Source organism: Lepus europaeus, chromosome 23 (assembly GCF_033115175.1).
Source record: "Lepus europaeus isolate LE1 chromosome 23, mLepTim1.pri, whole genome shotgun sequence".
NCBI lineage: Eukaryota > Metazoa > Chordata > Mammalia > Lagomorpha > Leporidae > Lepus > Lepus europaeus.
The window spans coordinates 17587662-17602892 of NC_084849.1; the positions used below are offsets into that span (position 1 = coordinate 17587662).

General features: G+C 54.6%; 1 protein-coding gene across 1 annotated transcript in view; it reads right to left on the bottom strand.

Annotated features, from left to right (window-relative positions):
* Window positions 1-15231, bottom strand: part of SVOP (SV2 related protein) — a 53815-nt gene that overhangs the window by 17901 nt on the left and 20683 nt on the right. Inside the window, exons 8-9 of the mRNA XM_062182312.1 lie at window positions 3908-3971; window positions 1955-2080 (exon numbers count right to left, since the gene is read on the bottom strand). Coding sequence (XP_062038296.1) covers window positions 1955-2080; window positions 3908-3971 — 190 coding nt within the window. The remainder of the gene's footprint in view (window positions 1-1954; window positions 2081-3907; window positions 3972-15231) is intronic.

The window sequence follows — 15231 nt, forward strand, 5'->3', positions numbered from 1 at the left end:
GCTCTCAAGTCTTGGAGGGTGGGGACTTTGCAGCCAAAGACCTGGCTTCAAACTCTGCCGCTGTCACTCCGTAGCTGGGCTGTGTGACCCTGCGTGCAGTCAGCTGACCTCTCTGTGCCTCCATTTCCCAATCCATAAAATGGGGAGCACGACAGGTCCTACCTCTTAGGAGTTAGAGAATCCAGGCCAAGCGCTTAACACGGGGCCTGGGGTGGGTCACCGGGGTGGGAACTGGTTGTCGCAGCTGCTATTTCTGTTATGTGGTGTGTTTCAGAGTTCCAGGGGAGGGGTCCCTGAAGTCCAGACCACGTCAGAAGTCTCACCCCCATCTCTCAAGAAACAATAAGCTCATCCGTCCCAGGGGAGACCAGAAAGACCCCTGGGCTGTGGTCTGATAGGGCGTGGCTCCTGGGCTCACACAGACCTGCATGTGTAAGTCCTAAGTTAAAGCCACCAGGAGGAGGACCCTGCATCCGATGATGGCGTTGGGAGGCGGCCTGGTGGGCGGACCTCAGGTGCCGGGGGGCGTGTCCTTGGAAGACAGCTCAGCAGAGGGCGGCCAGGAAAGCTTCAGGTAGGCCGCTCGCTCTGCTTCTGCCTCGCCTTGGGCCCCTTCCTCTGGGCGGGCTCTGCCAAGCCAGCGGGACCACCTGATCTGGGCCTTGCACCTCCCACATTGTGAGCTAATGTAACCTGTTCTCTGTGTCAGGTTAGTGTCTCTGGCACTCCACTGTGGCGAGGGAAAGCTGACGAGTGCAGGTGGGACGGAGTCCCGACCCCAAGTGACCGGATAACGACGGCTCTGTGAACACGAAGCCACAGCCGTCCGCGAGACGGCACGCACAGCAGAGTGGAAGCACGAGACTGGCGTCAGAAGACCCCACTGGGATGAGAGGGCCGTGTTGATTGGCCGCACACCCTTTAACCACCTCTCTGGCCTCAGCTTCCTCATCAGTAAAATGGACACATTGTAGACATTCCCCTTTCCACACTGTAGAGTTGTCCCTGGACATGGCTACATCAGGGACTATGCCATGGAGTCAGGGACTACATTTCCCAGGATCCCTTGCAGCTAGGTGAGACCATGTGACTTGCTTTCACCAATGGCATACGAGCAGATTATTCCTGGCCGAGTGTACGGTCTCCAGCTGCTCTTCCCCAACCTTGTCTTTAAGTAGAAAACTCCAAAGCCGTAGAGGATGTCAGAGCCACCTGCTGAACAGAGAACCTGGGCCCGAATCCTACCCACCAGCCAGAACACTCCTCCTCTTCGTGTGGAGCAGCTGAGTTTGTGGGCATTATTTGTGACAGTGTGTCCCCCTCACTAATATAGGGGTTCACTACAGTCCTACCTCCTGTGGTTCTTTGCAAGAATAAATACAAGAACACCTTCAAAGAGCCGGGCACGGAGCCTGCCACACAGTTAAGCTCGGTAATTATTAATACCTGTCATCGCCAGCAGGAGTCACTGTAGAACCGCCCATTCGTGAGAACCTCACCGCAGGCTCAGTGGGAGGCCCCACGGGCTGTAGTGTGTCCATGCGTATGGTCTGCCTATGGAATGAGGACTGTGTGACAGGATCTTGCTAGAGTGAGTTATTTACGCAGAGCTGAGAGGGAGAGATCGTGGGAGCTCCTGGATCCAGCTATGCCTGAAGCCAGATATTGATCCCTCTCTTTTATTCAAGTCAGCTTGAATCGTAATTTAACCCAATACAGCCCCTGTAGGTGTCAACAATGGGGCCCAGGTATCCTCTCCTCCCTAGTTCTCTCCTTGGAGGACACCCCAGAAGTGTCTGCCCAGCACCCCATCCTGGGGCTCGCCCAAGCCTCATTCCCTTGTCTCACTTCCTGATTTAAAGACATGATCTTACAAGGTGGCTTTGGTGTCCTCCTGTGCCTGCTCCCCACCAAACCACAGCGGACAGCCGCAGACCTCTGCGAGGGTACTCACGAAGCACAGAACGGCAAAGAGCAGGAGTGGGACCGCCGAGAGGATGAGCAGCCAGCGCCAGCCCAGGCTGGGCATCACAAACACAGCCAGGATGACCTCGAACACTGTCCCGATGGCCCAGAACACCTGGCACGGGAGAAGCAGGGTCAGCGGAGCGGGGGGCGTGGCCCTCCCAGCGAGCAAGTTCAAGGTCATCGGGCACAAGGTCATTGGTACAGTGCATGAGGCTGAGCCAGGCCTGGGGGCCCGTCCCTTCCCTGTGGTTCACATGCTGGGGCCACGGCCAGACCTCGCTGACCGCCGCCCCAGGCTGCCGCCTGCACTGTCACGTTCACATGGCGCCGACTGGGGCCGGGCGGCAGGGCAGCTCTGGTTGTGATGAGTAGGGCAGTGGACATGGCGGTGGCACCGCATCTTCAAGGTTCATCCAGGTGCCAGAATCCCTGTCCTTTTGAAGGCTGAGTAATATTCCATTGCAGGGACAGCAGTTTCCTTATCCGGGTGTCCACCGGTGGATACGGGTTGCACGCACATGGATCATACAGCCGTGAGCATGGCTTGCAATGGACCCATTGGTTTTTGTCTATTGACATCCGTCACCCTTGCTCAACAGCGCCCCCCAGTGCTCTGTATCAGAAATGCCCAACTGGGCTGAATACCTTCTCTGCCTGACCAAGTCTCTCTCCACCATTTCCCACTTTTGTATGGAAAAAGATGTCCTCCGGGTGTGATGGGGAGCCTCAGGAGAGGTGGCAGTGGGAGAGGAGGGAGAGGTTGGGGCATTCATTCCCCCAGCTCCCTCCCTGCAGGGTGGCCGTGAGCCGGCTGCATCCAGTGCAGGTCAAAGTCCTCATCTAGCAGCCTTCACCTAGAACTCTCTGAGCGGCTAGGAAATGCGCTCTCCCCTTGCACCGGGAGGCCTGGGGTGAGGACACCCCCTCGGGGACTTCAGTGTCCTTGGATTAAGCCCTCCTCCAAATGATGCTACCCTGGGCGTGCTGTTTCTGCCAGACCCTGGCTTTACAATTACTGTCCATCCCAAACCTGATCCGCCACCTTCCCCATTGGCTCTGGAGAATCAGGGGTGACTGTCAACACCCCTGATGACCTGGCGCACAAGGGCACTGCCCAGTCAGACTGGACACCAGCCAGACGCCCCACTCCCACTCTGCCACCAATGAATGTTTAATTGCTGCACACGGGAAGCTGTCGGGGGCCCTAGGGGAGGACAGGATGCTGGGCAATGAGAGGCGGTCAGGGTGTGGGATCAGCTGCAGGTGCACTTCATTATGTAGATGTCGTGGACAGTGTGGCCCAGCTGGCCACCATGCTAACTGGACTGGCATGGATGCAGCCAGGGTGGCTAAGTGGGGGCTGTGGGGTCAATGTGATCAATATTGCCAGGGTGGTCCCAGTGACCGGGGACTCTGAGTGGCTCCACAGTCACCACTGTGGACGTCAGTGTCCAGCAGGGGCAGCTGCACGGAGGGTGTGGCATGGGGCCATGGTATTTGCCCTGAGATCTTTCGATCATGGTTGGAAACTGAGGCACGAGACCCCTGGTTGCAGAAGGGTTGAGGGGGCTGCAGGAGCTTGAGCATTTTAGGGCCGCCTATCAGCTGTAGAAGAGACCAAGGAAGGTGATCTCACAAGGGACACGGCCAGTCTGGCTGTGACACAGCAGGTGCGAGAGTGAGGATCTGGGTGTGGGCAGGACCCCGGGCCCACCCTGGCTGTGCCATGCAGCACCAAGGCCATTTTCAGGTCAGGAAGGACGCACCACCTGCCTGCTGCCGCTTTCCAAAGGCGTGATCCACTCAATGTTTTGTCAACTGAAGAATTTACCCATAGGTCGCAACAGCCAGGTCGGATCCACTGAAGTCTTTGCCTAGTGAGTCTGTTAGATTTGTCTTAATCTGAGAACCAGTGGAGACCAGGCTCCCTCCTCCTTACCTCAATCAGCAAAATACACTTGGCTCTGGCTTTGATGGGAAGGAACTCGGCATACAGCGTCACCCTGGGAAAGCAAGGGGAGAAACAGGGTTAAGGTCTGGGCCGGGCAGGAAAATCGTCACCATTTCTTGAATTTCAAGGTCGACATTCCTCCAGTCATGGCAGGTGGGCCTTTTCTATCTGAATTTCCAGCGATGAGCAAAAAATATAGAGATCCTGTGGCCTTGGGAAACAGACCCTCCGGGATGGGGCCTTGGCATCAGTATTTTTAACTAAGTCCCCAAATCATTCCCAAATTTCCTAACACCTGCCCATTGAACCCTACTCACAGCCCAAGAAGTCTGGGGAAACAGGACAATGGAATTAGGAGCAACCTCTTGCTTCCGAATCTCTCTTTTTAAAAAAGATTTATTTTATTTGAAAGGCAGAGTTGAGAGAGAGAGAGAACCTTCCACTTGCTGGTGCACTACCCAAATGGATCTAATGGCCTGGGCTGGGCCAGGCTGAAGCCAGGAGCCTCTTCCAGGTCTCCCATGTGGGTAGCAGGGGCCCCAGCACTTGAGCCATCCTCCACTGCCTTCCCAGGTGCATTAGCAGGGAGCTGGACTGGAAGTGGAGCAGCCGGGACTTGGCTCCTGTGAGTCTTAACAAGTACCAACTCTTCATTCTATAGGATGCCCCTCCCCCAGTCCATCTGACAGGTCCTCAGGACCAGACCCAGGCCCTGTGGGGACACCTCAGAGAGACGCTGGGCTCTCCCAGCACATCACTTCGGGGGCACCTGACAGTAACCAATCCCATCACTGGTGACACTAGTCCTCACCACCGGATCACGCTGGCCCCTGACGGATGTCTCCACTGAGGGCATTGTGGGGAACAAGTCAAAGGGTCTGCCAGGATCCTGCTCCCCAGATAGAGCCTTTACCCACCAGCGTTAGTCCTGGGCTCTTCCTGCCTAAGTCAACTACCGCTGCGGCAACGATGGCATTTTACAATTTCCGCCATTCCTTCCACGTGAATTAGTCGACTTTATACTGTAAGGGAAAGCTTCCTCTTCTCCCCTCTGTCTGGTGTATCCATCCCTACGTCCATCCATCCATCTCGCTATTTATTTAATTGGTATGGATATGTGGATTCACAATTTTTATTATTTAAAACACGCTTATTGATCATTTTGTAAAATTTATTTTCATTTACTTGAAAGGCAGACTCACACACACACACATATGAGAGAGAGAGAGAGAGAGAGAGAGAGAGAGAGAGAGAGAGAGAGAGAGAGAGAGGTTTTCCACCCACTGGTTCACTCCCCAAATGGCTGCAACAGCTGGGGCTGGGACCAGCTGAAGCCAGGATCCAGGAACTCCATCCTGATCTCCCGTGTGGGTGGCAGGGACCCAAGTACTTGAGCCATCACCTGCTGCGCCCCCCAAGGGGACACATTAGTAGCCAGCACTTGAACTGGCACGTCCACATGGGATGCTGGCGTCACAGGCAGCCTAACCCACGGCACCTTAACGCCAGTACCTGTGCACGTTTGTTCGAAAGAGTGAGTTCATACTCAGACTTGCAGTTCCATCTCACAGCTCAAGTTCCTTGTCACCTTCCCAGCCTCCATGTCTATAATAATTCCCTTCTCCAATTCTCGGAGATCGGGGGTCACGCCCCTCAATATGCTCATAAAGTCACCCAGCCCATCTACTTGCTTGCTCAGCGGAGCCCATGTCCCAGGTGACAGGCTGCCTCCACCCCGCCTGCCTCCCATTCCTTTCACTAACTCAGGCTTTGGGGAGAGAAGGGAACTTTCAGTTTCTCCCCTGGGTGCCTTCCATTTTGCCAGGAGGAGAAAAATGTCTCCCTTGCATCTCCCTCCGAAGCCGGACATCTGAGTTTCAGGATGTCCTCCTGTTAACCCCTGGCCTCTCTTAGAGGGTGGGGGGAGAGGCAAGGGAAGACCAATTTCCTTTAACCCCTTTGAGGCTGGCGGTGCTGGTGACCCACGTGGGCTCCCAGGATCCCTGTCCGAGTCACCACCCACCCTGCAGCTGCTGCCTGTGACTCCTGCTTGTCACCTGCCCTGAAGATGATTCTTGACCAATGGACGCTGTGGGATCAGCAGAACAGTCCGCCTCGTGGATGGATTCAGTTAAAGCGTTTGTCCCTGGATATCTGCACTAAAGCATATTGCCACCAGAAGCCAAAACAGCCTGTTAGTCAGCAGGAAGTGGTTCTGATACATGCAAAGGGAATTGAAAACGTTGTTTCCAGATTGATCGCACCACATACATTTGGCCAAAGTCAAGTCCAACCACTTGTCCACGCCGCTGGTGGTCTTGCACTTTGCTTTGTGTTTGTTCTCGGGGGGCTCCAGGTTTGGGGCGTGCACACCAAGCTGTGACACAAATGGAAGCTGCAATTGTGACGGTGCCTTGAGAAGCAGGGGATGGGAGGAGATTGTTCTGCACAGCCCAGGACTTGGGGTGAGCGAGAGAACGAGGCAGAACCTCGCCTTGCAAACCACGCAGCACAGATCTGGGCAGAACGGCTGCCAACCATGTGCACGCAACCAGAGACGGGTTGTCCAGTGGAAGAAACTGACCTGCAGGGATGAAGGTGTCCATGGACCCCCAACCCGAGCTCCTCCTGTGGTCAGTGAGTCCTGACGTTGCCTGAACCCGCGGGCCTGGCTGATCCCCCTCCCCTTTATCGTTCCTGCTTCCTGTGCCTTTCACAGGCCCCTCCCACTGTGCAAGGACCTCTGCCCGGGGCTCTGTTCCCTTGCACGGGGCCCAGTCCCTGCTTGACAGCTTCCCCTGCATCACCTGTTGCAAGCTGACCTCAGCAATTCCCCTGAGACCGGAGCACAGGAAAAGGCCTTCTCCAAGGTTCTGATCAAAGGCACCTCTGTCCAGAGCAGGGAGATTCCTTGGGTAACCAGAGGAAAAGCTGCAGGAGTTCTAGTCTTCAGTATTGTAGTAGCTTCCCTCCACCTCTCTGTTCTCTCTCTCTATGTTCTCTCTTTCTTAATCTCTTGGTCTCTCTCTCTCTCTCTCTCTCTCTCTCTCTCTCTCTCTCTCTCTCTCCCTTCCTCCCTCCCTCCCTCCCTTCATTTCAATCCCTAGATGAGGTCACACTTAAGAATCTTGAAGGGTGAGCATTTGGTGCAGCTCATAAGGTATCTGCTTGGGGGGCCCGTGTTGTGGTGTAGCAGGTTGAGCCACTGCTTGTGACGATGCTGAGATCCCATCTGGGCACTGGTTCAAGTCCCGGCTGCTCCACTTCTGATCCCGCTCCCTGCTGTGGCCTGGGAAAAGCAGTAAAAGATGGCCCAAGTGCTTGGGCCCCTGCACCCACATGGGAGACCTGAAAGAGACTCCCGGATCCTGGCTTTGGATGGGTTCACCTCTGGCCATTGAGGCCATCTGGGGAGTGAATCAGCAGATGGAAGACCTCTCTCTGTTTCTGTCTCTCTTTCCTTCTCTCTGTAGTTGACTTTCAAATAAAATAAATAAATGTTTAAACAAATAATTTTTTTAAAGATACCCACTCGGCACACCCACATCCCGTGGCAGAGTGCCCGAGCTCCAGTCCTGACTCCATGTCTGATCCAGCTCCCTGCAAATGCACCTGGGAAACAGCAAATGATGGCTCAAGCCCTTGGGCCCCTGCACCCAAGGGGAGACCCAGATGAAGCTCTTGGCTCCTGGCTTCAGCCTGGCCCCACTCTGCTGTTGAGGTTATCTGGGGAGTGAATCACCAGATGGAAACTCTCTCTCTCTGTAATTCTTTCAAATCAATCAATCAATCTTTTAAAAAAATCCAGCAATCAAATCACAAAATGTCCATCTCATTCCTATATATTTTTTTGGTATTCTATATTCACTACCAAGTGGCAGAGAAAAAATTATGTTTGTCATTTTGGGACTGGCTTACTGGCATCATGGTTTCCAGGTGCATCCATTTTGTTGCAAAAGACAGGATTTCATTCTTTTTTACGGCTCAGTAGTATTCCATAGTGCATCTATGCCACAGTTTCTTTATCCAGTCATCAGCTGATGGGTATCTGGGTTGATTCAATCTAGCTTTCAATTCCCTCTTCCACTCATTTGTTGAAGCACCCCATACAACCCATCACACACATGAACCTCACTTTCCTTAAAGAGCTACCTTTTATTGAGGATTTGGTGTGCGCCAAGCACTGTTCTAGATGTTTCCATGGATCTTCTCACTAAGTAACAGTCAAGGGGTCAGGTCATTATAGATCCCGCTGTGTGCCTGTGTGACTTTCACCCCACTTTCCCGTCTGCATCTACCTGTGTCGGAGAAGTTACCCAGGGTTGCACAGCTTATGAACTGTCAGCCCAGTTCTGCCTGTGCTGCATGGCCCCACCACCACCTCCCTCCTTGGCGGTGTCCCCATTGCATAAACAACACTTCCTTGAACATCTTCAGGCTGAATCTCTGCACGGTTTCCTACGAGGGATTTCCCTAAGTAGAGGGGACGCTTGGCTTTGAGACTTCCAATAGAGACAACCAAGGTGGCTCCCAAGGTGGCCAATCCAACCTGCACCTCTCCCAGCACCTCTCTGAACAAAACCTACGAGCAACTCCCCTTCCCTGAGCGTGGAGAAAGGGGACCGAGCTGGCTACACTTGCGAGACATGGCAGTGATGACTTCTTTGACGTGGTATTCTGCAAGGTATTTTTAAAAGTCAATCAACATGCAAATGAGAGCACCCTGTGTACACTCCTCCTGCTAAATGCAAAGCCCGACTGCTAACCTTCTGCAAGGTGTAGTGGAGCAGATCCCAAGGGCAAAGCTTAGACGTCAAGGACCTGCACACACACTGAGCCTACAGCCCAGAGCTTCCTCTCCTCCGTCCACGCCCCCAAAGCTGGAACCACCCGCAGCTTGCTTTGTAGCCTTCAAACCCCTTCTCTGTACAAGCGCACAGCTAAATTCAAGCAATAGCTTGTTTCTTTCTTGCTTTTTCTTTCCTGCCCTCCCCTTCTCTCTCCTTCATCTCCCTCCTCCCTCCCTCCCTCCCTGCCTTCTTTCTTTCTCCCAATACATGCAGCATCCTGGTGGTGTTCCACCCACACAAATGAGAGAGAGAGAGAGAGAGAGAGAGAGAGAAGGATTCCATTCATCAATTGATTCCCCCAGTGCTTGCACAGCCAGGTCTGTACTAGGCGGGGCCAAAGCAGGGAGCCAGGAACCCAATCCAGGTCTCCTATATGGGTGCCAGCAACCCCGTCACTCTAAGCCACCATGGCTCTGTCCCTGCAGGTGCATATGCAGAAAGTGGAGTAGGGAACAGAGCCAGCCATCAACCCAGGCACTCAATATGGGACACAGGCATCTTACCCACTGTCCTCAACTGGTAGGCTCAGTGCCTGTCCCGCTGTCCCCATTGTTACCGGGACTTTCTCCGGTCACGACAGCTTGCGTTGTGAGGTCGGCCAGAAATGGCAGAGAGTTTAAACCTTGGCGGGGGGGGGGGGGGGGGGGCGCTCAGCAGAAGGCAGTGCCCTCATCCTGAGTGGGGCAGTGTGGAGCGTGTGCCGCCCGGTCTCGCCCTGGAGCCTCCCAGCCAGGATCTGCTTTCCAGGCGACCACATGGGGACACCTTCCATAGTAACGCAGACAGTGAGCACTACTGCAGTATTTTGAACAGCTTGCATGAGCTTCCTCACTGTGGCTGGCTCACCACGTACTCCTCCACGCCCTGGTGATTAGTAATTAGGTTGTTTCCAACTTCTTGCTTTTGCAAACGGTGCCGCGGGAAGCACCCTGGCTGCTGGGCCCCACCCTCAGCCCCACACCTTTTTTTTTTTTTTTTTTTTTTTTAATAGCAGCTCACTGTGAACGTAAGCAGGTTCATCTTCAGCCAGAGGTTGCCAATTATTAGAATCGCTCTGAAAATGGAAGAATGGGCAGTGACATTAGCAACGCCCAGAGGCAGCTGATCACCGTTACAGCACGGGGGCCATTAGAGGCTTGCATTTGGATCACACGCTTGGAAAGAAATGACCCGGGGTCTCCACTTGGCATTTCAGGAAGTCCTGGGAGGAAGCAGCAGCGCCGGGGCAGGTTTGCCAGCCCCTCTGAACGCCCCCAGGCAAGCTGCAAGGGGCAGCAGGGGCGCAGCTACCGCGGGAACCAACCTTTAAGAGCAGCTAAAGCCGAAGCCAGGTCAGCACTGGTTTTCCGTTTGCCACTTCCGTGAGTGGTGACTACTGAGGCCCACAGCGCCCTCTAGTGGAAATAACAACACGCTGGCCCTAGTGCTCCCAGAGGTGCTCCTCGTTTTGGGGGGCTTATTTGCAGCTTCCAATTTTTTTAAAAAAATGTATGATTTGTAATGATAAGAGGGAAGGCGGCATTTACGCTTTTGCTTGAATTAAGCGTGCTTCGTTCCTGATGCTCCTTAGGAAGTGTGATTACCCGACATCTCTGATTAACTCTGTGATGAATTGTGGTTCCCGGGACCTGCCTCCCCGGAAAGAGGAACGCACTCTCCATTCCCAGGACCATCCACAGGCCCGGGGCCCCCTGGGCACGCATGATTTAGCAGGGTTTTCTGACTGCACAAAGACATTCTGAACCCGTCTGAGACAATTGTTCAACATGGCTTTGGCATCAGCCAGTCCCGGACTGGAACCCGGCCGCACCTGGTTGGGCAGGCGTGGCCCCCTGCATTGTCCCTCCCTGAGTTGTTGCTGCCTTGCGCATTCTATCAAGAGTGTGTGCCCACTGCCCTTGGACCTGGGGAGGCTCCTGGGGCTCGCCTTGACCCACAGAACGTAGCAGAAGTGACATGTGCCATTCCAAGTGTGGGCCTCAGGGGGCTTTGCAGCCTCTGCTTGCTATCTGGGGCCCCTGCCCAGGTGGCCAGGTGCGGAAGCTCGTGGAGCCCCACACGAAGCTCCACAGCCTGCTTCACCACCTGACCGGAGACACGTGAGCACACCCAGCCGAGACAGAACGAGCCTCAGACAGCCCCGCTGCAGAACTGTGAGTTAACTAATCACTGGTTTAAGCCATGAGCAGTGGGGTAGTTTGTTACAAGCAAAAGCTACCCCTCTACCCCTATATCCCTCTAAAAACCATTCGACCCTAGGCAGCTCAGGCAGGGGCTCTGAGCCTCAGCTTTCCTAACTGTCAAATGGGGGTAATAGGGTTGTTCAACGGAGCAAGGGTGAGGACACGTGGCACCACGCCAGCACTCGGTGAGCGCTCAGCTGCATTTTTATGGTTGCTACTAAGGTCGTTATTGTTATCACTAAGAGCAAGGAAAGAAGAGAGAAAGGAAAAGCGGACAGGAGAGAACTATCCTTAATAACTGGTATATGGGGAGCTAAAATAAAAAGCTCAAGATAAGAGAAATGCCCGTGTCTACCGGCTTTGCTGCAAACACAGGGTTTTATCAAACTGTGCTTTAAATCTTTGTCCACCAAATGGAGAGGAATCAGATTCGCCATGGTGCTGGGGATTTGCAGCGAGTTTGAAGCTTGTGTTAGCTGGGTGAAGCTGAACTTCCTTTCGTGGGATGACCGCTTGGGGCCCTGCCTGGGGCCCTGCTGCTCGCTCATCCTTCTCATTTCTCACTATTCAGTAGGGTCCTTAAGCCTTGGACGATAATGTAAGTTCAAAACACGTTATCCCATCAACACACAAAAGGGGGAAGTTTATGCTCTGAGAAAACAAGAACACGGTTGTGTGTGTGCTGCAGTTCCTGAGGTCTCGTCCTGGCCGTGGTGAGCACGTGTGCTCCCAGGTTTCAGGGTTTGGATTTCGGTCCCCACGGTGAGCTATTAGGAGGATGGAAACTTAATTGGCCTGCGGTGTTTACAGTTGGGGCTTTGGGATGGGACGTGAGCCAGGTTACATGACCTCATCAGAGCTGAGGCCCCGGGATTGAATACAGGTGGTTGCTCCTTCCCCTCTCCCTCCTCCTCCTCCACCTCCTCCTCCTCCTCTTCCTTCTTTTTAATAAAAGTTGATTTTACTTTGGAGAGAGAGAGAGATCTTCCGCCCAGTGGCTCACTCCTTAAATGGCTGCATGGCCAGGGCTTGGTCAGGCTGAAACCAGGAGCTTCTTCCAGGTCTCCCACGTGTGTGCAGGGGCCCAAGCACTTGGGCCGTCCTCCGCTGCTTTCCCAGGTGCATTAGCCAGGAGCTGGATGGGACGTGGAGCAGCCAGGACCCAAACCAGCGCCCATACGGGCTGCCGGCCCCACAGGTGACTTTCTAAGAAGACCACACGCAAGTGCACTCCCTGTCTTCCCCCGCTCCTCCCACGATTCTGGTGCCCCCGCGGGACTCTGCCCGCACAAAGGCCATCGCCAGGTCTCACAGGTCCCTGCCTTCTGCCACCACTGTGAGTCAAACACCTCCCTTCTTTCTAAGTCACCTGTGTGTGGCACTGCAGCATTGGCAACAGGAAGTGGATGGGTGCAGTTATAAAGACTCCTGTGGTTAAGCCGTTGGAAATTATATAGCACAACCTAATTCACCCGGTTTTATGTGGTGCTGCCATGGGGTATTCTAAACGACTGCAGACTCTTAATTACCTTTAACCACGTAAAAATGTCTTTGACAAAATGCTTCCAGATAATGAGCCCACGAGAGCCGTCGTCACAGCCAGAGAAGAGCGGCGTGTAATGAAGTTGTAATTATTTTATGGACACAGCCAGAGTGAAGGTGGCTGTCTTTGGGGACTAAATATTTCTTCCGTGAGTTTGCTTATTGTCTTGCTTTGCTCTCCTTGCAGACAGGGGAGCTCTCCCGTGGAGTCCTCAAGAAGCGAGGCTCGGTCCAACGATGTTGACATCTCGGCTCTGCCACTGGCTGGGTGTGTGGCCTTGTACGTGTCACTTCGCTGCTTTAAAGCCTCAGCTGTGGGCTGGGCGTTGTGACACATTGTGACACACCTGCATCCCACAGCAGAGTGCCTGGGTGCGCGTCTCAGCTCGGATTTTTAAGATTTATTTATTTTTATTCGAAAGGCATATTGACAAGAGAGAGAGATAAACAGACACATCGAGTTTTTTCATCCATTGGTTCATTCCCCAAATGGCCACAACAGCCAGGGCTGGGCCAAGCTGAAGCCAGGTGCCAGGAGCTCCATCCGGGTCTCCCACGTGGGTGCAGGGGCCCAAGCACTTGGGCCATCTTCCACTGCTTTCCCAGGTGCATCAGCAGGGAGCTGGATTGGAAGTGGAGCAGCCGGGACTTGAACCAGTGCTCCTATATGGGACGCCAGCTCAACCTGCTGCACCCCGACATTGGCCCTTCAGCTCCGTTTGTGACCCAGCTTCTTGCTAACGCACACCCTAGGGGGCAGCAGGTGATGGCTCAGTACTCGGGTCCCTGCCACCCATGTGGGGGAGATCGGGAATGAGCTCCTGGCTCCCGGCTGCAGCCTGGCCCTGCCTGGGCTGTTCTGGGCATTTGGGGAGGGAACCAGTGGTTGGAGAACTCTCGCTCTGGCTCTCGCTCTCGCTCTGCTTTTCAAATAAATGAAGGTTAAAAAAAAATGAAGGTCAAGTTGGTTGCCAATGGCCAACAATGTAATCAATCACACAAAGATTCCATAAGAACGAGGAAGGGCAGGTTAAGGGGAAGTCCCGTGGCTGAACAGGCAGAGGTTCTGGGATTCTGGGGCCCCTGCAGCAGGGGTCGCACTGTGCCCCTTCCCCACCCCTCGCCCTACGCGTCTCTTCCTCTGGAGCCTTTGTAACGTGCTTTGTCACAAGCCCACAAACCGCACAGGTGTCCCCTGAGGCCTCTGTACCTTCCTGGCAGAGTCATTGAACCCCAGAAAAAGGTGTAGAACCCTGCTTTATGGCCGGTCGGTCAGACGCATAGGGAGAGCAAGCCCAGGCGCTTGCTGGCATTTGGAGAGGGTCTGGGGGCGGTGGGGGCTGCCTAACTTCTCGGAGTCAGAATTGAACTGAAAACCGCATCGGAGGATGCCCTGCTGGTGCCGGCTGCAGGAGCCTTGTTTGCTTGGTGACCGGGCAAACATCCCACATACGTGTCCAAAGCGTGTTGTGAGGGTAGAGGGCGAGCCATCGAGTTAGGGATTTTTTTTTTCCCCTACATCATCAGAGAGAAGCGTGAGATTTGATGTGTGGGGAGCAGGCAGGCAAACCAGGGACCTGACAGCATGAGTGTGAGGGGCACCGGCGCCCCCTGCTGGCCGGGGTCCTGTATTGTGTTCTGGAGTGCTGTCTCCCTATGTGGGCTCCCGTGGGAGGTTCCTGGGATAGCTCCTCCCCTTTGCTGTCTTAGAAGGCGGAGCCTCTGCTTGGGCTCCTTTGCCTACATCTTCCCGAAGTTCCTCAAAATTTCCGGTCTGCTGCCATAGCCTTGTCTTTCTCTCTAGCAGTATCACAGGGTTATTCTGTGTCTCTGTGTTAAATGCTTATTTTTCATCCACTTGAAAGGCAGAATGCGAGGAGAGAGAGCGAGATCTTCCATCTGCTGGTTCACTCCCCAAGTGGCAACAGCCAGGTCTGTGCCAGGCTAAAGCTAGGAGCTTGGAACTCCGGCCTGGTTTCTCACATGGGTGGCAAGAGCCCAGGTACCCTGGGCCGTCGCCACTACCTCCCAGGAGCTTCAGCAGGACACGGGGTCAGAAGCAGAGCAGGCGGCACTGGAACCAGCACTCCGCTTCGGGACGTAGGCGTCAGGGCCTGCTGCACCACAATGGCCACCCCCTAGTCTGCTTCCTATCACTTGTCTGTCGTTTCTGGGAAGTTTGGAAGAAGGGGAGATGCAAGACGATTCTTCCCATCCCATTGTCTGCGGGAAGGGCCTCAGAAGACATTTTGAATATTCGGCTCCTTCCTCTTCCTCTTCCGAGAAGCCAGGGGGCTGGGGGGAGGCTCTTGGCACTGGCGTCCACCTGAGCATCCCAGGGAAGGAACTGAGCTGCCGCCAGTGCATCCTCCCTGCACCGGAAAGCACAGCGCCAGGTCAACGACCAGCTCGCGCATGGGGCCACGGCTGTGCCGGCCGGGACTCCCCGAAGTGGAGTGTGCGTGCCGGCCACCAGCCCTGCAGGCTCAGCCTGATCGTTGTGGATGTGCTAATGGCCGCAGCTCCAAGCTCCCATGGCTTTGAAATGTGCTGCAGATCCAGAGGAGGCGTCCTGTCTGGCTCTGTGGATTTCTGGAGGAATGGATCGTGAGAAGGGAGGGGGGAAGGGCCCAGGAGGAGGGAGCGCCCCCCGCCGTCCTGTCCGTGTCCACGTGGCTCGAGCCTTTGTCCGTACTCACAGCTCCTCCCCTCCGGTTCATTCTTCCCACGGTGATGG